The 27,381-nt window shown below is 40.7% G+C and overlaps 1 protein-coding gene across 2 annotated transcripts in view; it reads right to left on the bottom strand.

Moving 5' to 3' along the window:
• LOC119894199 (carabin-like) overlaps positions 1-27,381 on the bottom strand; it is an 80,255-nt gene that overhangs the window by 41,242 nt on the left and 11,632 nt on the right. For both annotated transcript variants that reach the window (XM_038706794.1, XM_038706795.1), the window contains exons 8-10: positions 25,295-25,409; positions 24,269-24,386; positions 15,327-15,439 (exon numbers count right to left, since the gene is read on the bottom strand). In XM_038706794.1, the coding sequence (XP_038562722.1) occupies positions 15,327-15,439; positions 24,269-24,386; positions 25,295-25,409 (346 nt within the window). The remainder of the gene's footprint in view (positions 1-15,326; positions 15,440-24,268; positions 24,387-25,294; positions 25,410-27,381) is intronic.

Here is a 27,381-nt window from a genome sequence, read left to right as displayed (position 1 = left end):
CTCATATAGTACTTGTACAGCACGCACAGTACAGAACAGCTAAGTGTAGAGAGGGTCAGGGTCAAGGTTGCGTCAGACAGTGTAGGTTGTAATTAAAGCTGTAACTGTTGGCCTCAAGGTCTGCTGTAAGACACACCTGGCATGTGTACCTAGTACATTCACACACAAACACAAGTATATGAAAACATATTACATAACACAAAAACTGTGATGTGGTAACGTACAGCTATTAAATTAAAACATATGGTCAAAATCTCAACTCACACATAAACAGTTGTGTGCCGGTGAGCTCAGCTCCGGGGTTTCTCTATGACTCAGGGATATAATGAAAAGGTATGAATGACAATGTGTGTTTTACTGCTTACTCTCTCTCTCTCTCTCTCTCAAAGTCAGTTTCAGATGACAGAGTGCTCTGCTGATTCCTCAGTGTCCAGGAATTAATGCTGATGACACGCAGCCTTTTGAAGGTTGTGTTTTGGTGCGTTTATAGCGCCTGACGTCCTCTGGGAGTTGGTGAGGCAGCACACCTGTAGCTGGGAGTGAATAAGCTCTAATGTAAGGCTGGGCTCAGCAGATCCTGTGGCCTCGGAGCTCACTGACACTGCTCAATAGCAGCTTTGAAGTGCTGATCATTTATGGAGGGGGAAAAGTAGACAGCAAAACTAATAGACACAGAAGATGTCTTGTGGGGAGGAATACAGAAGGGGAAGAGATGAAGACATATGGAAAGTTACCTGAACATTCAGCCAACAGGAAAAGAGACAATGAGACATGGGTTGCATTTGCACCAGATGTGTTTCTAACTCAAATGTGACACCTGAAAATGATGGCCTCTCTGCTCTCCCAAAGGAACAGTTGGACAGTTTATATAGAATAGACATTTAATCTGAGCTGAATGCAAGAGAAAAGCTGGAAGACATAATGTCTTATTGAAGTAATAAGAAAAGATTTTTGCCAGAAGGATTGGACAACCTACTGTAACATAATAACCTAAGGGCAAACCACAGTTTGGACTGATGTCTGTATTAAGCATTTTCTAAATGTGTTCTTCGCTGTAACGAAAACCAGAGAAGAGTCTATCACACTGAGCTTAGACACCTTAATCAATTATGCTAGCTGTAGCGAATGCAATGGATTATTGCTCAAATACCAAATTTATTTGGATTTTTATTTGGACACACCAGGAGTTTAAAAATGTTTTTATTATGGTAAAATATATTCTTTGTGTCAACAATTGGCTAGCTATTGATTATTAGACGGTAGGTTTATTTGTCACATTACAACAGGTTGTAAAGTGAAATTAAGTTTGTAACTCCCGTCTGCTCCTTAGCAGACAATTTACAGTAATATAAAAGCAATCATAAAATGTTTAACAGAAATAAACAATATTTATATTATCTAATAGTAGAGACACACAGCAATGAATGAAAAGACTTGAAAAGTAGATAGAAGATACAAGATGCTGTTGCCACCAGAGTTAAAACATGTCACCGTTAACGTAGATGCAATAATCTCTTGGCTGGTCCCTATCACAGAACAATGGACGGCAATGAGAGCCAGTCAAGTTTAGCCTACTGGATGTGACTCTTATCGACCTCCAGTCATCCCATGTCCTTCCTCTGCACACTGTTGGGTCACTCAACACAAAGCACTGTTTCACCTTTACTACTGTGTACAGTCAGCCAAGAGATAAAGAGCAGATTGAAGAAACATAGGGGGGAAGAAAGGATTATAGAGAAAGGTAGAAGGTGAGAGAGAAAGATGAGAAGAACAGGAAGGAAGGAAAATGTAAAGTAAGAAAAGAGGAGAGGAGAAAAATAGTGCAATAATACCCAGATGTCTTGTGTAGCTGATAACTTGACAAAAGGGAAAACAGATTAGTGGGACTGCTCTCTGTGAAGTAATGATATTGCCCACACACTTCAGCACACAGACACTCTCACTCAAATACAGTGGAGAGAACAAGTATTTGATACACTGCTGATTTTGCAGGTTTTCCTACTTACAAAGCATGTAGAGGTCTGTAATTATTATCATAGGTACACTTCAACTGTGAGAGAAGGAATCTAAAACAAAAATCCAGAAAAGCCCCATCCATCCTCCCCTCAATACGGTGCAGTCGTCCTGACCCCTTAGCAGAAAAGCATCCCCAGAGAATGATGTTTCCACCTCCATGCTTCACGGTTGGGATGGTGTTCTTGGGGTTGTACTCATCCTTCTTCTTCCTCCAAACACGGCGAATGGAGTTTAGACCATAAAGCTCTATTTTTGTCTCATCAGACCACATGACCTTCTCCCATTCCTCCTCTGGATCATCCAGATGGTCATTGGCAAACTTCAGATGGGCCTGGACATGCGCTGGCTTCAGCAGGGGGACCTTGCGTGTGCTGCAGGATTTTAATCCATGACGGCGTCAGTAGTAGTGTGTTAATAATGGTTTTCTTTGAGATTGTGGTCCCAGCTCTCTTCAGGACCAGGTTTACCAGGTCCTGCCGTGTAGTTCTGGGCTGATCCCTCACCTTCCTTATGATCACTGACGCCACACAAGGTGAGATCTTGCATGGAGCCCCAGACTGAGGGAGATTGACCATCATCTTGAACTTCTTCCATTTTCTAATAATTGCGCCAACAGTTGTTGCCTTCTCACCAAGCTGCTTGCCTATTGTCCTGTAGCCCATCCCAGCCTTGTGCAGGTCTACAATTTTATCCCTGATGTCCTTACACAGCTCTCTGGTCTTGGCCATTGTGGAGAGGTGGGGTCTGTTTGATTGAGTGTGTGGACAGGTGTCTTTTATACAGGTAACGAGTTCAAACAGGTGCAGTTAATACAGGTAATGAGTGGAGAACAGGAGGGCTTCTTAAAGAAGGTCTGTCAGAGCTGGAATTCTTACTGGTTGGTAGGTGATCAAATACTTATGTCATGCAATAAAAAGCAAATTAATAAAAAAAAATAAAATCATACAATATGATTTTCTGGATTTTTGTTTTAGATTCCATCTCTCACAGTTGAAGTGTACCTATGATAATAATTACAGACCTCTACATGCTTTGTAAGTAGGAAAACCTGCAAAATCAGCAGTGAATCAAATCTCCCCACTGTACAAGCATGTTAGTGCACAAATATGTGCCCCCAAACACCTATGTATTAGATCAATGTATGCTGTCACACAACTGGCCTTTTAATGTTTTGGATTGAGATCAGTCAGTACGTTAACCTCATAGTCACGGTTTCATTTCAAATCCAGTGTGAAGTAGAGCCGAAACAATGAAAAACCTATCACCATCCAAATACTTAAGTGATTGTGCTGTATGTGATTCTATTCTTGTATTTTTTTCGTTCACTTCAAATCCAAAATCCACATTTTTCTATGTATGATACAGTACAATGCAATTGCAAGTGTACCGTAGGTAGATAAGTGGAACTAGATGCTGAGTCACTGAACATAGGTATTTGTTTCTTATTCAGGTGGGCTTAACAAGGTTTATCCAGGTACTAACAGACGTAGGCTGGTGGTGTGGACATGCAGTTATTTTATCAGTCTAGCTCATCGCTAACATCAAAGTTGTTTATAGTTCAAAGCCCTCATCTGCCGTCCGACGATTCCTCCAAACCCATAGAGGTTGATTTAAGGGCAGAACAATGGAGAATGAACCGGCCTGTAGTATTTGACTGGCCTGAAAGAATGACTTACTATGCCTCTCTGATAATTAAAGTTTTTAATTTTGCTTTATTGGATACATTAGGTCATATGTGTATTCAATAAGGCTGTATTAGACTACACAGTGGTGACTTTACAATGAACTTCGATTGATTTGTTTCACCCGTGCTGATAATGACGGAAAAGAAACACAGAAAGGGTCAACAAGAGAAAAAAACAGTAGGGAGCATGAAGACAAAAGAGGAGAAAGATAAAATATGATGGCAGGGATTAGGAGCGAGAGAACGGGGATTTCCACAGAGAGGCTGTGGTCCACTTACAAAGGAAAACACCCAACCTAAAAAACTTTTCTGCCTCGTCGCTCTTTTAACACTTCTCTCAAACATGATCTCTCTCTAAGCCTTGTTACCACTTTCAATGGCACAATGACACGTGAAATTAATTATATTGTGTGTTCACAGGTTCACACGTGTATGTGTAAGAAAAAAATTGCATTTGGCCAGAGAAACATGAGAGACCAACAGAAAGGAGATAAAGAGGTTAAAGAAACACAACATACAACAATACAACACAGCCAGGGATGGAGCCACACGGTTGCATGCAAGACACAGTCAAAAATGACATTAGCTGCAGAGTGAACAATGTTAATATTAAACAGTCTACCAGCAGTTTTCTAATCCAATCTCATTAGGCCAGATAATGATATTACTGTACAACCAAAGCTGGTATCTATTAGTATTATTAAAATGATATGGCTGGTGTTCAACTTTTTTCTTCAAGTCAAGTGATCCCATGAAAAGACTGACCAACAGGGCCAACACTTTCTGGCTTCAATAACCCAACAGCGCCGTGCTCATTGGTTCTAACTGAAGACATAAATCTTTTAACACTGCAGTTTTTAGCAAACCTAAAGTGAAATAAATAGTGAAAATTTTGTGGACATTTTTCAGCTGCGGATTAAAACACATTTGGTGTTCTATTGTATTTAAAGCAGGAGGACGGTGTCTGTGGGACTGAAATAAACCAGAGTGGATTAGCATGGATTAGGCAACAACTGCAGGCACAATATGGAGATTTACAGTAAGTATATCCATTCCCTCTCTATTAGGCAAATTCATGGAAACAGAAACTTCTGTGTGCTCTAGTGTGGTGAAATAACCGCTTATAATAAATATATCTTATCATTCCATGTAAACATATGCACTGAAAAAATAGAACTAAAAAGTCCATAAGTCATCAAGTCACAGCAGGGCCTCAACCTGTTCAGTTCCCGTCATGAGTTTAGCTCTAAGTCACTTGAATGCAACAGGTGTTTACAATATCTAATCTAGCTTCATGAGCATCAGACCACAAAAGCACTCAATCATCCCTTAATATTATGTAAAAAAAAATAATTCTAAAGTGTTTTGTTCAAACGGCTTGCAGATATCCACGTCCTCAGGCAGTCCTTCAGAGCAAAGCACATAAACAGAATTACGGTCAAACACCAACACCCACGCTCATATTTGTCACTACAGTCTGGGTTTGTTGTAATACTTTAATACCCAAGGGGATCAACATCGCATCTCGCAGACTGTATGTCCTCATTAATCAGACAGCAGCTAAATTATTCCTGCTGTTTATTTTTGTGTGTTTGCCGCTTTGCATGTGTACATGAAACTGACAGACAGGAAAAGCTCCCTGAGGATTGTGTATTAATTGGTGGTTGGGAATACACACAGCAGTCAACATGTGTCTGATGACAAGCAGAGAAAAACCCTGAGCCCTTAGCAGGAATACAAATGCACAGACTCAGTCGCTCACACACACAGGCAGACACGCACACAAAGCTCAGAGAAAGGTCCTTTAGTGTGTTGGTAAATCAGTGGTTTAAGAGTGTGGAGGCCACGACGGGGCATGGTTAGGAGAATAGAAGAAGCAGGGAGGGAATGTGAAAGACGAAGAGAGGGGATAGAAAGCTAAGAAAAGACGAAGGCAAGCAGTAGATGAGGAAGGGGGAAAGAAGAGCAGGAGGGGGAAGGATAGAGGTTCAGAGGTGGGTCCAAGTTAGGTATTTATGTCCGCAACATATCAGGATACTTCCAGCCGTTTGATCATGAACACAACTAACTTTATGATAAAATAACCAACTTTAGGATACTGGTGGAAAGAAACAAGTCGTAATATCATCAGCCATACAATCAAACGCAAAACTGCAATAAAAGTCTTTTATATGTTGTCTGAACAACTTAAGTTATCATTCCTAAGAATTCTTTATAATCAGACTCCATTACAGATACTCTTTATGGCCAGCATTTTTTAAACAATTGCCATTTAATGTAACTACCTCTATATAATTGTTTTCATTGTGATTGGCGGAGTCTGCCATTTCTGTGTTGGATTCAAATTGACTTTGAACGTTCAGGGGATTCAAAAGAAATAATGCAGCATTTTAATCCAACCTTACAGTTTTTAATTTTATGCAATTAAAATCATCCTCACTTTACTGTTAATTTGCGAATGCAAACATGCCCTACTGTTGCTAAAAGCATTCAAGTGGCAAAACACAGGGTGGTAATTGTGAATAGTATGAGGAAGTGCAATGTATTTGGCACTGAGGTTAGCACTGACAGCAATAAACAAAAAAGCATCGGTTTTAAATATTGCAGGGAGCAATGGAACAAAAAAGAGCAGCCACAGTGAGCTGATAGATACAGAGCTGCACACCTCCAAAACCTCAGCAACATAACCAACTCCTTGTGCTGTGTGCTGCTGTGGTGTGGAAAACCATTCAGACTGCGCAGCTTGAAATCAGATGGCTCGTGTCATCATGGAAACAAGGCCGATTATTGACTGACTTCATAAGTAAAACAACAAGCCAAACAAAACAAGTTTGTTTGGCACTGTTAACAGTGCTAGCTGCTTAAGGAGTATTTACCGCCATGAGAATTATGGAACATGTCGTATTCATCCGCGCTTGTGGACCAGGACCGTAAACTTACGGATCATAAATGCTTAAATAAACTTAAATCATCCTGACTTGTTTCTTAAATAAATGCATGGAACATTTGGAAATTAGAGAGAAAACTGCCAAAACAACACATAACGAAAGGGGTGGCAGGTGTAAAGAGCCGCCTGGAGTGCCTAGGAAATGAATAAAGGAGAAGTAAAGGAGAGAAAACAGGATGGGGATAGGGATGGAGAGAGAGATGTGGGAGAAAGAGAGAAGACACAGAAGAGAAAGGCATAATGGGAGGGAGTGGTTCTGTTTGCCCCTGATCCCCACTGACCTGTGAGTTTTGACCCCTACCACACCCTCTCATACAGAGCCTGCCTCTTAATGCGCCTTAAGGCCTACTGCAAGGTCAGAGTTCATTCCCAGAGGGCAAAGGTCCAACAAGGACTCTAGAGGCTAGGGTACGTGAAGTTGGGCCCTGAGCAGTAAGTAACACATAACACAAGACAGGGTAGGGGGGAGGCTGGCATAGTCACAGATATAAAGACAGTAAGAGGGGGGAACAGCTGCCAAAACTAGAATGACGGGCAATCTGAACAGAGTCTGGGGTCTCTAATTTAAACTTCATAATTTTAATACTTAATACTCCTTTCATGGTGATGGCTAAACACAGCTGAATTAAGTCTTTGCCTCTGTGAAGGCCTGTCAGCCCAGCCCTCCAATTTCTCTGTGGGTCAGTGTGTTTGTGTGCCTGTGAGTGAAAGAAACAGAGAGAGAGAGAGAGAGAGAGAGAGAGAGAGAGAGAGAGAGAGAGAGAGAGAGAGAGAGCGCTTTAATTACTTGTTTAATGAAATGTATGGGGCTGATTGTTCTTATGTTGTATGTATGATGCTTTGGCAATGTTGTTGTTACATTCATGCCAATAATTGAATTGAGAGAGAGAGAGAGAGAGAGAGAGAGAGAGAGAGAGAGAGAGAGAGAGAGAGAGAGCGCATTGTCTGCCAGAGCTAAAGTGGAGTATGTTCTTACTGCAATCTGCTCTAGATGTCAGTGGGTCAATAAAATAATTATCATCAGACTCTGACTTTTGTCCCCCTCATTTATATTCAGTATTTTTTTTATTTTTTTTGGTTTTATCTCAATTCTCCTTCAATAACCTGCCTTCTTTCTTATCCATGCTTGCCTTTTTATTTCTTTAGTATTTTAGACTAAAAGTGCAGCAAAGAAAGCTCTTTTTGCCTTATTTGGCAAGAAAAGGATGACCCAGATTTAAGTGTATGCAAATCATTAGAACCTCTTTAACAAATGATGGCCCAGATTTAACCAGAAGTAAACATAATTAAGAAAATCTATTAATTATTAAGAACGCACCTCCCCTGGTTTGAGAGCTGAGTTCTACTTCAAAATATAAACAAAGTTGCTTTATTCACATGCATGAAAACAAATCAGTGTATGTTACGCAATTGCTTACTGACACACACGCAAGCACACGTAACACACACATTCAATTATCCGGCACACACACTCCAAGATAGCCACAGGGGCTCCACGGGATATAAGAGTAGAATAGGGAATAGGATGTGAGGGTAGTGTTGGGAAACTTACAGTGCAAGAGATGAAGTGTGTGAACATGCGCGCACACACACACACACACACACACACACACACACACACACACACACACTCACTCACAGGAAAGCAAGCGGGCAGGAAAGCCTCAAGGGTCCAACCCTGGAGGAAAGTATTCAGGGGCTTGGTAGGATCTGAGCCAACACTGCTTTCCTTTCTTTTCCTTTAAAAAGATTTGTTTTTTTCTAACCTCATCTCCTTCTGTACCTGCGGCTTCTAATCCCATCATCTAAAACACTTATACATGAATCACAAATAATTAATTCTCCTCCTAATTTTACCTAATTAAGAACCATATGCAAACAAGAAGAATCCCTAACCAGCTGCCTTGGTCTAATTTAATGAGGGGAAATGAGGACATGCAAACCGTTGTTCTCATGCTTTTACTGAAGTAACTCAACCGTCACAAATTCCCTGTTTTTACTCCTTGCAAACTCCTAATTTACCCAGAAAAGCTATTGCAACATATACATAACTACTACTACTATAACCAACTAACAAATTACAAAAACTTCATGAAAAAGTTGAATTACAAAACAAATTCTTCAGTATTACAAAAAATGATGTTAGCATGAGAAGTATATTAGAGCTAAAACGATTAGTTGATCAAGAGAAATTTAACTGTGATAGTCAATTGCTTCAGTCATATTTCAAGCACGTCTTATGATAAGTTGGCCATGGCCTGAAAGTGACCTGCAATTTTGGTCACTTTAGCCTGCAGGGTGAACGCAGGCTAAAAATCAAAATCAGATTTTTAATATGTGAACAGCTCTACTCACATGGAATCTGATCTTTTCCAGTTTGGTTCTGGGACACACATCATATGTGGTCCAAATCAGATATAGGTGGGATTTTTTGTAACCTCAGATCTGGACAGTTAGATCGGAATTCATGCAACTGACTTTGCTCTAGAGTGACCGTCGTCACAATTCTGTGCTAGTGGAAGCCGCAGTGAATGCAAACAAAAAGCCATAAATTCCCAATTTGGCTCTGTTTCTCCTCGTCCTTGTTATTATTTGCTCACAAATTCCCTTTTTTCCCCCACCTGAATTTGTCGCACTGTGTAGCCCTGTGCAGGTCACTTTCAGGCCGTGGCCAGTTCACTATGGAGTGTGATATGGGCTACATTTAAAAAATGACACTCAATCAAAAAATTGGATCTAGGCAATAAATTGGAATTGAGCATTAAGGTCTGCGGTGTGAACGAAGCCTAAAAAATTCTGATGGGCATTTAAATATATATATATTAAGACTAAATAATTAAAAGATCATGAAACATGCTTATTACAAATTAGCTATATGAATTAAAACTAAAATAAATTACCTGCTCATGCATAAAATGTTAGCTTTGATCAGATTTCCATTCATTTATGCATTATACAATTGTCAAATATGATGAATTTTACCTGACACCAAAAACCTTAAAAAACTGCCAGGTAAAAAGCTGACAGAAACACAATAACTCTAAAATTTGATTTGACAATTACTACTAGAACAAACAAAATTGGTACGATATCTAGGTCATTGATGGTGGACAGTACACAAACAAGCTTAAGTTATGATCCCTCTGGCCCGCAGGAGTGTTAATTAGCCAAGGGCTGATCAAGCAGGTGGCATTCCACTTCAACCATCAGAAAAAAAATGGGGATAGGGAGGAAGGGGGGGATTACAACAAAGAACCCATGGCTAAGAGGCCTTATCCAGGATAGAAAGGTGACAGCCCCAAGACCAAAACATTTATATTTTCCTACCACCTCCATTTAATCTTAATTTCACTCAGGGCACCACTGGTAACATTTTTTAATCACAAAAAATATTTGTATCTCTGCAAAGTTAGCTTCTGGTTCTACATTTGTTGGAAAAAACAAACTGCCATCTTACATGACATGAACAGCTTTGCAGTATGTCATCAGTGTAACAAGTGTAACATTATCGAAGCTGACTTCCACTGTCTGATCAATTTTTATTATTTTCTACTGTAATAATTTAAGGCTGGCTGAACAATGAAATTAATACAAAATAAATGGAATAAATTAATATAATATCAGAATCACACCGCAGAATCATGAAGCACTGTAGAGTAACTCATGATTATTGTTTTAATGTAAAGATTATGTAATATATCAGGCTGAGCTACTGTGGTTATAACAAAAACTGTAGATAATGCTGTTTATTTCAAAAAGCATGTTACTTCACCCACCACATTGCTCTGTCTTCCACTATACACTTTACTTTGATGTCATATATTAAGAGGCTCTTAAACTCTGACACGCCTGGCAAGACCCACAAGCTGTATAACCTCAGCTTAACTCCAAACTTCTTCTCATTTTCGATCTTCTATTTTTGTCTCAGCCACCTGTGACCTGAGTGTTTGTGTGAGTTCGTGACCAACCCTTAGGGTGCTAAAGGTAGTGCTGCCTCTTTGTTTCTGTAGGTCATAAACCCCACATGCTGACCCTTGAAACACCCTTCATCACCTCTCTTGTAATCTGTTTGTTTGTGTGTGTGTGTATGTGTGTGGTCACTACAGCTCTGAACCTTGGCCAACCTATTTTGACCCCCGATAAACCTGACCTTCCCACCTGGACACTATCCCCCCCCCCCATCTTGCATCTTTCAGGACACTAAGTATTCTGTGCATGATCCATTTATCATAAGCCAAGGACACAAAGAGAGGGTAAACAGTGTTAACTTTTTTTTCATAAATTATTGAACGGATTCTGATGCAGTCCTGCCACACACACACACACACACACACACACACACTAATATACATAGACTACCGCAGTGAACCTGCTGGAGCCAAATACAGATGGACAGTGAGGTCAAAAACGGTGTGAACAAGGAGATAAAAGATTTGGAGAACAGATGGGCATAGCTGATGCACTGATGAAGAGTAAGAAAAATGTGCATACGTACGTCAAGCAAGGGGTTAATTTTAAATAAGCACTATATAGCTGTGATAAAGTGTAGCAAAGCAGACAATTATTTCTGTCAAATTCATACACAGTATGTATAGATATATATTTATATGTCTGTGTAATTTGTATTTAGTTTGTATACTTTGACAAGTATGTAGCCGCTAGTTGATGGACAACCTAAATTACCACCTGGTCATCCTGCCTGTCCAATACATCAATAAATGACACTGCACAAAACTGTACAGAGCCAGGGCTGTCAGAGCATATACACAACATTATATCATAAACCATCATAAAGGACGAAGGCTGTAGGAGGCTGTTTTGGGGGCAATGAATAAATGAATGCTGAGTCACTGCACTAAGGCTTGAGCAGCTTGCGGGCAGGAAGTACTGTAGGTAGGTATCATGGGAGCCTGCTGAGGAGAACAGGACTTTGGCATCTGCTACAACACCCGAGGAGTCACAGAAAAAGGAGAGGGCAGGAGAGGGAACAGAAAGTCAGAAAGGAGAAGAAAGGGAAACAATGGAGGGCCGAAAAAGAGGAAATAGTGAAAAGGGGGCAAAAAAGAGCTAAATAAAAAATGTGGTTAATGTATGGGTGGGGAAGGGCAAAGAGGGATAAGTAAGGTGTTAAGATTAGGGGAAAGGTAAAGGAGAGGCGGGGAGAGGAAAACAAGAGGTATTCAATAGGAAAGTAACCCGCAGAAGGACTGAAGGACACAACTATCTGTTCTCAGAGCTTCTCAGGCTGACTCAGCATAACCGAAGTCACCTCAACTCTGTTCTTTATTGCTGACTCAGCCTGCTGTTGGACGGGCCCCAGAGACCCTACTGTTATAGCTGAAACCCTCTACAACAATATCATTCACAACTCTTGCCAGAGTAATGCACCCCATGAAATCTTTTTAGTAACTGTACCACCATGACAGCTTCATGTCAAAACATACATGTACAGCATTTATGACAAAAAATATTGTGACAAAGCTGTACTACTAAGTCTTTTAATATTTCAATAACCAAAGCCTTTTTATCAGCCCATACAGACTAAATGATCAAACCATTAAAAGCAAGAGGCTTTTGCTTTGCTCCTTATACTGAAATATTCTGATCGTTCATTTCAGGAAGAAGGAGATAACGACACACGCTCCTGTCTACATCGGTGGTGCTGAGGTAGAGCAGGTGAACAGTTTCAGGTTCCTGGGAATCAGCATCACAGAGAACCTGAATGGTGGTGAAGAAAGCTCAAAAAAGCCTGTATTTCTTAAGGAAGCTTAAGAAGGCCAAATCCCTGTGCCAAGCAACAGAAAGCATCCTGACTAGAAAGATCACTAACTGGCATAGGATGTGTACGGCTCTGCAGCGGGTGATTAAAACTCTCCTGAGCATCAGTGACATTGGTGAGGTGAGGTGCCTCTGCAGAGCCCAAAGGACACTAAAGGACAGTACCCACCCAGCCACAGCCTGTTCACCCTGTTGCCTTCTGGGAAGAGATATGGGAGTTTCTGCTGCCACACCACCAGACTGCAGAGCAACTTTTAACCCCAAGCTATCAGACTTTATACTCAAATTCATCCTCAGCACTGCTCCACTGAATATAGTTGATTTCTGTTGACCATTTTTATAATTGCTTTTACTGTATATTGTCTGCTATGTAGCAGAAGGGAGATACAAACTCAATTTCACTCTACAACCTTTTGTAATGTGAAAAAAAATCTACCTTGTATTTTGTTTATAACCAACTTTGCTGGATTTAAAATCATTTAAAAACACCTGTTGTGGTCTGTCCTGTAAAAATCTTAACTTCGTCATACTAACTTTTTTTAAAAAAGGTAAAAACTGACACATAGTTATTGAGTTATTGTCTTTTTGATCCCACACATTCTCCTCCCTCTCAAAACCTGCCATCTTCATTATCCACAATACAGCTGGATCACTAACAGTTTGGTCTGAGATGCGGATGTGTTACGCAGCAGCTAATAGGTCAGTTCTCAGGTGAGCAGTAGCCTGGCGGTTCACACAAGCAGAACTTTTGGAGGAGAAGATTCTGTTCCTCTGTCCTTTCTGATCACAGGTAGAGCTGATCTTTACAATAACCTCATGAATTTATAATGTTAAGCTTTTTATGTGTTCCTGGATTAGCAGGGGTCGCTTCTTCTTCTGCACTGCATTGTGTGATGACCTGCGGGGGAGGGGCTTCTTTCCTGCCTGTGTGTGTGTCTGCTTCTCTCGCACAGAAAACAGATGCTGAAAGAATTGCTGCAGCCAGCCGTGGAGCTTCTTAACAGCTCAACTGGTTAACTTGGGTGATGAAAGGAAGTGGGCAGAACATCGCGGCGCTTCCACCTCTTATGTGTCCCTGGTTTGAGAAGCCTCACAAATTATAAAAAACAAACGTTACTTATTATTGTCAACAGCACTAACAACATGTGTTTGGTTTCAGGAGTAGAAGGTCCTGAACTGTTAATGGAGCGGGGAACACATGCCACAAGATGTGTAACACCACCATGATGGTGCTGGGTGTTGGTGACAGAGAGAGTGAGTGAAAGTGTGTGTGAGGGAGAAAATACGGGACTGCTGGATTGTGTCGGAGAGGCAGATAATGAATCAGCTCGTTTCCTCTGCTGCCTTGAGAGCTAGACAGTCTGACAGGCCAGCAAATAAGGATGACTCATCCTGACTCACACACCGCCACACATACAGACACACAGGTAGGCACACACACACACACGGGGGATGGATTATCCCCACCGTAAAACATGCTTTTGTGGCTTCCAATTGCCCTGAAAGGAAACCTCTCATGCTCTTTCAGATTCTTCTCCCCTTTTCGCAAATACTCACTTACACAACTCATTCTTTCATGCACACTAACTCACTCTCTCTCTCTCTCTCACACACCCCCCATCTGTTTTTCTTGCCCCACTTCTTTATGCCTTCCCAGCTGCACTGACAAACACAGCCCTGCAGCCACCAACCCGTGACTCATCCTTGTAGCCTTGAGTCTGTCAGGATGCACGCACAGACACAAGCATTATGTGCACACTCACAGCCATGAACACACACACACATACACTTGCACTATGTGCACTTCAGGTTTGCATTCCAATCTGTCTGTCTTTTGTGAGGATGAGACTCCAGTGGTGAGGGGTTTTCAGATCTTGTGTAGGTGATATCTGAACAACCTTCAAAAGATAAAAGCTCCTTTGATCTGTCAAGTTAGTAGACAGACGCACGCACGCACGCACGCACGCACGCAGGCAGCCAGTTACATGAACTCCGTCTTAAGTGCAGAGTGAAGTTGATTTTTTGTTGTTATGAGACAGAGCAAAGTCAGTATGTTTGATAGTGCTTGGGGACTGAGATGTGTGAACAGAATTAGAGAACTATTTCTTCACTTACCACTTCTTGCTAATGGACACCTTCAGCTTCTGTCATTCTGACATATTTAGAAATATGCAGTAAGATAATTACTGGCAAATGTATTTTTGCATCAGTGTGGGGTGAGGTAATCATTTTAACAACAGTATGTAACGTTAGTTTAAGCCATTTTCTCACACATGTGTGGCCATTAAAGTAACCAGAAAATATAAATTGGCTGAACGATAATGCATGGTGTAACGATACGTTACCATGACAGCAGCGATGAAACATTTAAAATCACTATTAAGGAACTACAACTAACAGAAACACGTTCCCCGTGTCGACCATCCTAATATATCAGGCTTGGGGACAAACAGGATATGTGCTCTTGACAAAGCGCTCCGGGTTGCTTCCTACAAAAAGCTCATTCAATTGTAAAATGGCAAAAATATAATAATAAAAATAACATGGAAATGTGCTTATTAAAGAATTAAAGCATGTAAATGTACCAGCAAGCTGTAAACAGAAGAAACTAAGGGTAGGAGGTGAACAAGCAGTGACTGTTTTCACCTTCTGTTCTCAGGAACAAGCTAGAGATGTCTTACCCAGTGTCTAACCACCTCGACATTAAGACCGGAGAACAAAACTGTGTGTGTATATGTGTAACAGGATCAGCATGTGTGTCACTTAAGGTTAAGTGATGTAGACTGAATGAGTTTGAGCGACTGTGTGCTGAGTGTTCCCCAGTGTCCCTTTGCATTTATTAGGTTTTGCTTACGAACAGCTGATTTGTGTGTGTGTCTGTGTTTGTTTGTGTTGTGGTACCTGCTTCGGGTACATTGTGGCACTCCTCCAACACCAGACTGTTCATACATTTAAGCTCCCAGTCTTGGACCTCAGTCTTCCACAGGGCAGGGACCAACACGGTGTACTGGGCCCTGCAGATGGAAGTGGGGTGTGGAGGATAGAGAGAGGGTGGGAAGAGTGGAGGAGGGGGGTATTAAAATGGCTACAGATTTCACAACATAAAAAGTTGAAGAAAAAACCCAACAAAAACACACTTGAAAAACATTCGGGGGCATAATATGATTTCTGAATGAAATGTAAAAACTAGGGATGTGGATCGTTAATTTTTATTGATATCATTATCGAGACTGCTTAACAATCCGAGTCTTTATCGATACCACTATTGATATTTTACAATTACTTGGCAGCTCTTATCAAATGAAACAGTCCCTTCGCTCCTGGTTTCAATGGTAAACCACCACAAGAATGACAACTACAAACAAAAACACTATATGCTAAGGAGACACATTTTAATAAACATAAATCATAAAGTAACATTTGTATTTCAAACAAATGGCAAACTTATTAGCACATTTTAACAAACATGCAGACGTAGGCTGCTTGTGCGCAGTGGTTTATTTACGGCGTCAACTTCCACTGGAAGCCTCTCATTTCAGCATTTGAGCAGAGGCGCGTGTAGCCTGCCCCTCTCAGCGTGTGCTGAAAGTCTAGCTCCACCCACGTTGGTGACGGTTATAAGAAGAGAACCAACGGGCATGAGGTAGGCCTTTTAAATACAGGATTAGAATTTAATATTTTAAATACATGTTTCTAGAGCAGCAACTAAACTCAATATCTGACATCACAATACTGAGGTTCATGTTTAGAAAGAATACAAACTCAGACATCAGTCTGTATCATTCCTTACTCCTCCTCTCTCTACTGCCATTTACTGCCTGCAGGTAACGTTAAGTGGATAGAAAAAGTCTATATACCCCTGTTAAAATGCCAGGTTTTTATGATGTAAAATAATGAGACAAAGATAAGTTATGTCAGAACTTTTTCCAAATTTAATGTGACGTATAATGTGACCAATTCAATTGAAAACAAAAACTGAAATCCTCCGAGGGGGGAAAAATTTAAATAAAAACCTTACAATAACTAATAATTCTAGGAGTCTATTAGCATGGCACATCTTGACGTGGCAATATTTGCCCACTCTTCTTTGCAAAAGCGCTCCAAATCTGTCAGATTGCGAGGACATCGCCTGTGCTCAGCCCTCTTCACCTCACCCCACAGATGTTCAATTGGATTCAGGTCTGGGCTCTGGCTGGGCCATTCCAAAACATTGATCTTCTTCTGGTGAAGCCATGCTTTGTGGATTTGGATGTGTGCTTTGGGTCGATGTCGTGCTGAAAGGTGAACTTCCTCTTCATCTTCAGCTTTCTAACCGACGCCTAAAGGTTTTGTGCCAAAATTGCCTGGTATTTGGAACTGGAACCACCCTGAATAAGGCCCGGTTCAAGCTGAAGAAAAACCGCCCCAAAGCATGATGCTGCCACCACCATGCTTCACTGTGGGTATGCTGTTCCTTGGGTGATGTCTAGTGTTGTTTTTCCGCCAAACATACCTTTTGGAATTATGGCCAAAAAGTTCTACCTTGGTTTCATCAGTCCATAACACATTTTCCCACATGCTTTTGGGAGACTTGATGTTTGTTTTTGCAAACTTCAGCCGGGCTTGGATGTTTTTCTTTGTAAGAAAAGGCTTCCGTCTTGCCACCCTACCCCATAGCCCATTCAGATGAAGAATACGGGAGATAGTTGTCACATGTACCACACAGCCAGTACTTGCCAGAAATACCTGCAGTTCCTTTAATGTTGCTGTAGGCCTCTTGGAAGCCTCCCTGACCAGTTTTCTTTTCATCTATTCATCAATTTTGGAGGGACATCCAGTTCTTGCTAAAGTCACTGTTGTGCCATATTTTCTCCACTTGATGATGACTGTCTTCACTGTGTTCCAGGGTATATCTAATGCTTTGGAAATTCTTTTGTACCCGTCTCCTGACTTATGTCTTTCAACAATGAGATCTCTCTGATGCTTTGAAAGCTTTCTGCGGACCATGGCTTTTGCTCGGAGATGCAAATAAGAAAATATCAGGAAAATCCTACTAGAACAGCTGAACTTTATTTGTGATTAATCAGAGTCACTCTAAATGATGGCAGGTGTGTAATGACTTCTAGTTAACCTGAGTTTGAATGTGTGATTGGTTAATTCTGAACACAGCCACATCCCCAGTTATAAGAGGGTGTGCACACTTATGCAACCAGGTTATTGTAAGGTTTTTATTTTTCATTTTTCCCCCTCGAAGATTTCAGTTTGTTTTTCTATTGAATTGTTCACATTATAGGTCACATTAAAGGTGGAAAAAGTTCAGACATGATTCATCTTTGTCTCATTATTTTACATCATAAGAACCTGGCATTTTAACAGGGGTGTGCAGACTTTTTCTATCCACTGTAACTGGTAGAAGGAGAGACTGGGGACAGAGCAGTTTAAAGGAACTCTTTCTACAAGTACACAACACCATAGGTGTATTAGTAAAGTATTGTCTTTTTACTCACAAAGGTTTTATTGCACGTACTTACATGAACAAGAGTGGCTGTCGGCAACTCGAGTCACTTGAAGCTAACTTAACTTCACAGTCTCCACCGCAACAACAAAGTGTCTCTCTTTCTGCTGGCCTCTAAACCGTCCCGGCCCCGTTTAATAGCACGTTTCGGTGCCATCACTAAATAACATTAGTTTGGATTAGTTTTTGGGTTTTGAGAAATTTGGAACCGGGTCCTTTTAGAACCAGGTATCAATCCTCATCCCTAGTGAAAACCAAAAAAAAAGTTTAGCATATTGTTTTAATTTGTTATAATATGCACTGACAGCTATTGCTGTTATTATCAGTCCCCAACAAGTCTGAATTGAACAAATCAAGTGGAGATCTTTCCTCTTTGTGTTTCCCCGGACAGAATTTCTATGCTGAGCCAGCGAGGAGGAAAAGAAAATAGGAATAAAAAGAGGAAGAAACTTGTTTAAGTTTCTGAATGTATGAATTTACGAATGTGTTGTTGCACAGAATGAGGTCTGTCAAGTTTGTCCCCCTTCATTCACATTGAAATAGCTTTAGAAAAGGCCTTAATGGCCAATCTTAACTGTAGGAAAAAACGGGTTCAGTGTTCATTTTGTCACCTGCTTTTTGCTTTAAGCCAGACTTGAAAATGTGTGGAGCTATCCTTTCTGTATGCAGGTGAATATAATGCAACATTAACATGAGGTGAGAATGATGGAGGATCAGAGAAACTGATGAGGAAGAGAAGACAGAGACAGAGGGATATGTAATTGGGATAAATCACATGGCTGAGCTATCCATCCCAGCATAGAATGATAGATGGCCGTAGACAGCAACAGACAGAGTGCCTGGGAGAGAATGAAAATAGAACAATCATAGGTGAAGAGAATGAAGGATGTGCACAAATTTCCTGATCGCAGCAAGCAATTCACAGATGCAGACATGTTACTGGTCAAAATCCAACATACACAAAACCAGTGGTTCTCAAAGTGGGGTCGGGGGACCCCCAGGGGTCCGCAGCAAAATGGTGACCAATTTCTTTTCACTATAATTCCATCCATAAGTACTACAGTTACAGAACGTATGACTATTTTGGTCATATGTTTGACACACTTTCTGTAATGAAATCTAAAAGCCACAATACTATCAGATGGGCCATCCTGAGACAAAATCTATTGAAATTGGGGTCCATGGCCTAATTTCTGTCAGTTAAGGTGTCCTTGATGTGAAAACATTTGAGAACCACTGCAGTAAACCATTTGTTAGTACATGCAGGCAACCGCTGGACAACTCTAGTCATCCACCTCTCTTTATTTTTGGACTATGCTGTATTTAAATCGGAATCATGAATCTAAATTTACCTTCAGTCCATTTCGTGGTTCCAGCTTTACAAATGTGAAGATTTGCTTCTTTTCTTTTGAATAACTTTAATTTACTGCTAATAATTATGAGGTTGGCTCTGGGTAACTGTGATGGCATTTCTCACTATTTTCCGAATATTTACAAATCAAAACTATTAATTGATTAATGGAGAAAATCTTTATTCTTAAAGGGAAATTTTGGTATTTTTAAACATGGGCTCTATAGGCCTATTCACATGCTTGTGGGTCGAAATGACTAGTACAAGTATATACAGCATGTAAGTAGCTTAACTTTAGGAAAGTAAAATACATCAAAGGCTATTCTGGCCATCTAACAGTTTGATTTCATTTTGTTTGCCTTTCGCATTTCATACGTGTCTGGTCAGTTAAAGTTGCCTAAAAAATGTCGCTTGTTGCTTCTCAGAATGATGAGGAATTACAAGGAATGTAACACTTTCAATTAGATTAATTTCTGGTCAGGTTAGTTAAAGATGCCTTAGAAAGTATAGGTTATAAGTCAGCCTATACTTAACACTTGGGCTGTTTCTCAATACCGAGTTCGCCAAGTTTGGATTTCTGTACTTTAAAGCTTGGACTTGGCAAGTTCGGCTCGGGAGTACAAACTCCAAGGAACGGGAGCACGCAGTCCGTCTTTCAGCAATTGGAACAACAGCGGACTTGATAACGGCGGACCCGTTAGCGGGCGGGACCTCACATCTCCGAAAACGTTGTAGCAAATTTTAAAATCAGCTCTGTCTTGAGAAAACAACCACATATTTGTAGTTTAAACAACTAGCAGCTAGCATAAAACACTCTTAAAACTACTATATGTGACACAAGAACAGTAGTATTATAAGTTACAGTTCTGAGTTTTCTCGTCCGACATATCCGCTTTTTGGCGGTGAAATGCATTCTGGGATATCTGGTGATCCGAAATCGACACAAGTCACCACCGATGCAGGCTCGGTAAAACGGACGGAGCGAGAACACCTCCGGGTATTGGACTGTACTTGGCTAGATGCGGACTTTTGAATTGGAACAGAACTTTGGCTGCGACTTATAACGTTTCACAAGTCCACAAGAACACAAGTACAGACAAGAACACAGATTGAGAAACAGCCTTGATCTTTTCTTTAGCATGCAGCAGTCTGTAAATCTTGCTATCCCTGAATTCTTTTTGAATCTGTGCACTTGATTGCACAACATCTCTTGACCACTATAGCAGAATTTTGTCCATGTCAACAAGACATTTTAAGTCTCTATAGTACCAAAGCCAGTGTTCTGTGCATATTTAAACAGTTCAAGTTTCTTGACTTGATCTGCTTAAATGTGTGCTTTGTACAGCTTAGAGGTAGGTCTACATTACAAGATGTTAAAACAGATCTGATTTCAAATGATCATCTGAAATCAATTTTCAGTTTGCTTAGGGAAAGACATGGACGTATTTAAGACAGCTAAATGGGAAGTAGAACAATCTACAATGCATATCATGTCAAAAGAATGAGCAACACAAGCAAGAGGGAACCACTGAGTGACCCTCAGTTTGAATGCTTATGGGAATTTTTAAATGGTTGAAAGAGAAGGGAAAAACTAAAGCAGAGACTTTACTGAAGCCAGCCTTGTCAGTGTGAAGTAAACAAATGATGTGTCAACCCCTCTAGCTGAACGAGGGTGTCAGTGTGTCAATGAGGATAAATGAATGAATGAAAAGAGGCATATAGAAGGAGAGGGGGTGCAGAAAAGAGAAAATGAGAACACAGGGGAGGAGAGACAGCCCTTGGAGGTTTATGGGAATTGAGTTTTGCGAAGGAGGGGGTAAACAAAAGCGAAAGCGTTAGGACTGGTGGAGGGCATTACAACAAACAGTGTGTATTGGCAGTGAGAAGGAGAGGGTATAGAGGGGGAGACAGACAGACAATGAAATATAGGTACTGAAAGTGATAGGAAAATAAGTCAGTAGAAGGGTTAGTGGAACTAATGAGTTGTTTTTTTTACCGCAATACAATACTTAGTCTATGTTTTCATCATCATCTTTAAAGAGGTTATATTCTGCTCATTTTCAGGTTCATAATTCTATTTAGGGGTTGTACCAGAACAGGTTTACATGGTTTCATTTTCAAAAAACACCATATTTTTGTTATACTGGACATTGCTGCAGCACCTCTTTTCACCCTGTGTTGACCGCTCCGTTTTAGCTATGGAGTGAAGCATCTCACTTGAATTTGATCTATGTATGCGCAGAACCTAGGGAAGGAGTATTAGCCAATCAGAAGCAGAGTAGGGTGGGTCCTGACAAGCCAGTAACCAGGGCTTCAGCTGTACATGTTCCCGAACCAGCTTTGCAACCTAGACTGAAGCAAGAGTTTCAGAGCTAACAATTGGGGTGGGGTAGAGGGGAGGCAGCACTGTGTGTGACAAGACGTCACACACAGGCTATAGTAGTTAGTAGTTGGAATAGTTGCCGACACATGTCTGTCAAAACCACAAATGTCCACCTACTGGTGGCACTAGAGGAAAAGTCAAGAAATCACCAAAGTCGTTGTTTATACTCTGGGTACTCCATCCAATAGTTGTTGATATATTTCTGTCTAGACCAAAGTGGTGTACTGCTTAACCGACCAACCAACAGACAGGCTGACCCTAGATTAGGGCTGAACGATTAATTGTTTTCAAATCAACATTGCGATTTGAAAGAATGCGATTAGCTAATCGTGAAGACGGCGGTTAAATGTAGATTAGTTACACAGCCCGTTTTAAACACTTGTGCAGTTACAAATTTATTCCGTTGTCATTCTTGTGTGACAGATTTGTTAACTAATCACAAGTGACATGCGCCACTGGACGTGTACATTTTACAACAACAAACAAAACTAGAGGAATACATGGGATAATGGCGGCAGGCGAACAGACACAGGAAGCGTTTTTTTCCTGGCGTCAACTCACACTGAAGTGTTTCAGCAGTGGAGCGTTTAGCTACCCTACGTTGTTTATTTTGAAAATCGACCGGATTCTCTATGACGTTCTGTGTGACTTCCTGCCCGGTTCATCTGCTCTGTGCTGTTTGACGCAGCTTCCGTCAAAAATAGACAGTGAATATTGAACTTTAGCTAAATTAAAAATTTTTTTTTTAAATATTGCAAACTGAATTGTGATCGCAATATCTGGCAGAAAAATCGCAATTAGATTTTTTTCCCCCAAATTGTTCAGCCCTATCATAGATTCCCATACTGCATGGCTAAAATCACATTGGGGGAAAGGAACACCACCAAAGTGTTAGAAAAGAGACAGACAGGGTGTGAAGCTGCTCTTTCACTGGTGACGTAGGGTGTGCTGGGAGTCGTTGTTGCAACCTATGACTGAGGTGACAGCTGACTGACAGCTCAGTGTAGACAGAAAGACAAATGAGATGGATGAGCCTCTCAACCAGCCGTTAATCAGAATGGCCTATATGGCTGCATTACACCATTCACAGAGATCTTAAGGAAAATTAAGAGGGGTTGAAGATCTCTCCTCGCTCCCCTCCTTCATTTCTCCCTCTCTTTCTACCCCCCCTCCCCAAGAAGTGCACTGCCATTTTTTCTGTAGCTGCTTCTCTCTGACCCTTCATTCATCTTCCTTTCCCTCCTTTCCTTATCCCACTTGTTCTCTTCCCTTCTTTCTTCAACAGTATCTTCCCAGTGTAAGGGGATCCTGCCCTGGGAGACAGTCGGACCACTTAGTGTTGACTTCTGACCAGGCTTTCATAATGATGCCAAGCAGGCAACAAGGACTTCTCAATGTGACGTGATGGCAGGCTGCCCACTGAACACCAGAGCTAGAACAAAATGGGACTGTCAGTACTGTCCTTGATGCATGCATATACAAACAGAAGAAGGGGTTCACACATGGATCAAAATGTGCTGTTTCTTTCCTTGTAGCACAGAAAACACAGCTTAGAACCCACTTGTGCCATTGAGTGGTTATGAATGCTCCGTGTAAAATGTATGTAAAATAAAGCATTAAACAAATCAAATGGTCAGTTAAACGGTTGTTTAGCTGTTTCCCACAATAATCCTAAAGATTTGTCCTTCATAATTCACTTTGCAAATCATTGGTGCGTACCTAGCAAGCCTTCTCCCCCCTCTGCCTCATGATAAAGTGCTTTATCACTGCCTGTGACACAGCTACATTTATGGAAACTACTTGGCTGTGTAGCCTCCATTTATCCAGAGTCTACTGCACAGATCTTTGTCCAAGGTAAACAAACGTAGGTCAAAACAGAGGGACCTTTTCTACAATGAGAAGCACACAAGTATGAAATTTAAGTAGGTGAAGGGAGCTTATCTATTAAAACAAATATGATAAACTGGATTATAATAATCACTGTGCGACAGTCTGTCACACACACACAGTGGCAGTATACACAAACTCAGTGACCCTGCTGAGTTGCCATAACTACAGCTCCATGTCAACAAAACATGTCCGTCGGCATGTGACGTTTATATTCAGCACAGTGAGAGACAGACAGGGGGTTCAACTGAAAGCAGCGTGGGCTGCCATTGAAGAAACTAATTTAGCATAAAGGATGTTTAATCCAAACATGTACAAAAACAAGCACAGCAAAACAATGACACTCTACGTTTCCTGGAATGCTTGGTGTCTAAACATGTCCAGTCCTGATGAGCTGATTGATATTCATAAGCTGCCTGGGGTTTTATTTGGGACAAAGTCTAAAAACTGAGCTCACAGCTCTGAGAACTGTGCTGCACATTCTTCAGAAGGCTCATTCCTGGGGGTGGTCTGGAACAATATTCATGGATGTATGTCTCAGACAATATCACAATTTTTGCTAAATAAAATGTGGCTTATGAACAGTGGCACACGTGAGGATGAAAATGCTAAATGTTATAAGCCACTCAGAAGATATATGTCTTTCTGTCAGCACAGACTCAACACTATGTCACTCCAGATAGTGTGCATTAATGATGCTGTCCCATGATCAACTTCACTTTACTTACACATCAACAGGTACCCTCAACATCAGGGGTAACACTGCTCCCTCATCATTCAGGTCCATCAGTCGAGGCTCCAGGAGCTCAATGATGGTCAGAGCAGTGCGGAACACAGCTGACAGGCCTGGGGAGATAATGCAAAATCACTGCTGTTACATACATCAATGTTTTGTTAATATAAAGTAGGTGTAAAAGAGATAAGATGAAAAGCAATTAATGAGTGACATATCAACAGATTACACCAGTCCAAATAGCCCACTAATATTTTCACTGACAGAGGAAGTGACACAGATGAAGTTTGCCCATATTAATAAAACAAAAAGTCACAGAAAAGAGGTATTGTCTTTAGGGTTGGGGTGTGTCGTGGGCGCGCACATGCGTTGGGGGGTAGAAGTCGTCTTATGTGCATACATGTGTTTTCGCACAAACTTCACTTGGTAAAAAAAAAATTGGTAGACTATTAACTTACGTTACAAGTAGCAGTGGATATTTTATGCACGGACCAGGTAAAGCAGCATTGAACACACAGGGTGCAGATGTTGGTTTCAGTTGTCATTAATAAGCCGACGTGCGGCTCACCTGCTGCCGTGGTAACGGATCGCCGGTGGAAATACACGGAAAAAAGATGATTTCTCAGTCTTTTAGGCAACTTTATAAAACATACTGCTGACGGAGAAAATGGAGCAGACGGGGGGACAGAGACAGAGAGAGGCGGGGCAAGCCACTCACACACACCTACATTTGAGGTGTAGGTGTGTGTGAGTGTGTCAGGGCATGTGGAGAAGAGAATTCTGAGGCAGGTGCAAAGCACACTTAAAAACAATAATAAGAATGTATGTAGTCATTAAAAGCTGCTTTCACAGGGTGGTGAAAATTTGTCTATCGGCCCAACCCTAATTGTCTTGTTGTATTGTCTAAAAACTACTGTCTTGGACATTAAAGACAATTTATTAAAACTACTGTATTGCTCCCTCCCAACTGAGTGAATGTGAGAAAGTGAACATGCGTACACACACACACACACACTCATACCGTGCAGAATGACGAGATCCCAGACAGCCAGGACAGAGTCCCAGCAGGGCAGGGAAGTGAAGAGAGTGAGGAACCATGGCATCACAAAGTGGACTGATAAGACTCCCACTGACTCCTGCGGGGAGGTTGGGAAAACAGGGAGGGTTGATTTGGCATCACCAAACAATGTATTCAAGACTTGTTTCCCTGCCAATTTCTGTCAGCTATTCTCCTTTACTGACCCACTAACTGAAACATCCATCCACGACGTATGCAACTTAGTTAATGTTGAAACGTTAATGTTGGTTTAATGAGTTCCCTAAATTGAATTTCTTTAATGGTGTTACTAATGCACAACCATCAGCTTCCCAGCATCTGAGGAACAATGCATTTGTAATTTGTAACACATTCTGGTGTGTCATGTTCACTGCTCGTTACTGTGGACACTTCCTACACAATAATATTATTATGTATCTTTCATGTTTAGTACAAGTACAAAAATCTGTTTACAGCTTACTTGCCTTAACTCTGCTGAACAGCTGTATTACAAAGGAAATGCTGACCACTGATCTCTAATAGTTTTTTTTCTGTAAGGGAGTAAAACTATTGTGTCTACAATAAGCCCCTGCGGTGTGTGTATGTGTGTGTTGGCTCCAAATGGGCAGCTTTCCTCCCAGACCTGCTGAGTCGACGTGAAGTATAACAATATCTTCAAAGACACTTAAGCAGCACAAACAGTAGCAGTGAATGCATCAGAGTGTGCAAACACACACACACACACACACTTCGATTTTAAACAGAAGAGAACCAAGTTGCAACTTTAACATGGCTAAGAAGTATGCTCAGAAGAATGCTGGCTATTTTCAAAACCGTTACTGAGAAAACACTAGCTTTATGAGGCTGTGCTTAAGCACAGTGGTACTTTTGAGCTAAATCTTGACTTAAGCATGCTAACATGCTCACAATGACAATGCTAACACACTGATGATAAGCAGGTTTACTGTGGTCACCTTAGTTTAGAATGAAAGCCTTCTAGCATTTGGGAATTAGCATGAGACAAAGTACAGCTGATGAGGATGGGAATGTCATTTGTCAAGCTTTTGGACAAATTTGACCTGATGAGTAAGTCGCTAAATGAATAAATGTAAATATGATGATAGTGCTAAATGAAAAGTTAAGAGATATTACAATTCATCCTGTGGTGGACAAAAATGCCTGTACAAAATATTATGCAGTGTTTCCCACATATAGAATTTACTTGGGCGGGCCGACCCCTTTAACATTTTTCAGAGAAACACAGAGAGAGATCTGTTATGTCATAAGACGCAGACACCAGGGTTGGGTATATATATATATATATATATATATATATATATATATATATATATATATATATATATATATATATATATATATATATATATATATATAGGTAACCAGTAACCTTAAAGTGATACTGATACCAATTGAGTACTTCATTCAATACCTTGCATAAAATGCCACCTGTTGAAGCCATAGTAGTTGATTGGTAGCCAATTATTATTTTTATTGTTGTCATCGACATGCAAGGTGATGTATTTTCTTTTCTTGTTTCAAATAACTGTTAAATAAAAATATTGGCAAATTGTATGAGATCGCTCCTCCTCCTAATTAGGCTAATTAGTATTAGCCTATAAATGGAAAAGACTACAGTTTGGAAGTTTTTTAAAATGTTTGAATGAGAGAGGAGGAGTGAAATAATTTACTGGCCAAATAAGTTGTGGGAAACAAATATAAGGTGTTTTTTTGATGTGCTGAAAGTATAGTACGGGTGCTCCGATCAATGGGTCACCGATCGTAAAACGCTGCTGTGGACGGAGAAGATCGTATTCAATATAAAACTGTTTTAAAAAAAAAACAGTTGTGGGGATGTAGCCTAACATTACCCTACTCCTCTCTCTACTCCTCTCATGTCAGCCCTCCCGTTTTCCACAGGATTCTCCCATATTTTTCCGTTCTCACCTGGTATCCTCCTGTTTCAATGTTTCCCCGTAAATCTCCCGTCTTTTTAACTTTTATAAATTCAAATAAAAACCTGCTGGCCGTATTTAAAGTGTTTGCTTCTCTCT

This window comes from Micropterus salmoides, unplaced genomic scaffold (assembly GCF_014851395.1).
Source record: "Micropterus salmoides isolate LMB-PRFRI ecotype aquatic unplaced genomic scaffold, ASM1485139v1 Ms_hic_scaffold_8, whole genome shotgun sequence".
Lineage (NCBI taxonomy): Eukaryota > Metazoa > Chordata > Actinopteri > Centrarchiformes > Centrarchidae > Micropterus > Micropterus salmoides.
Note: the sequence above shows the minus strand (reverse complement) of the source record. Positions and strands in the feature narration are given on the sequence as shown.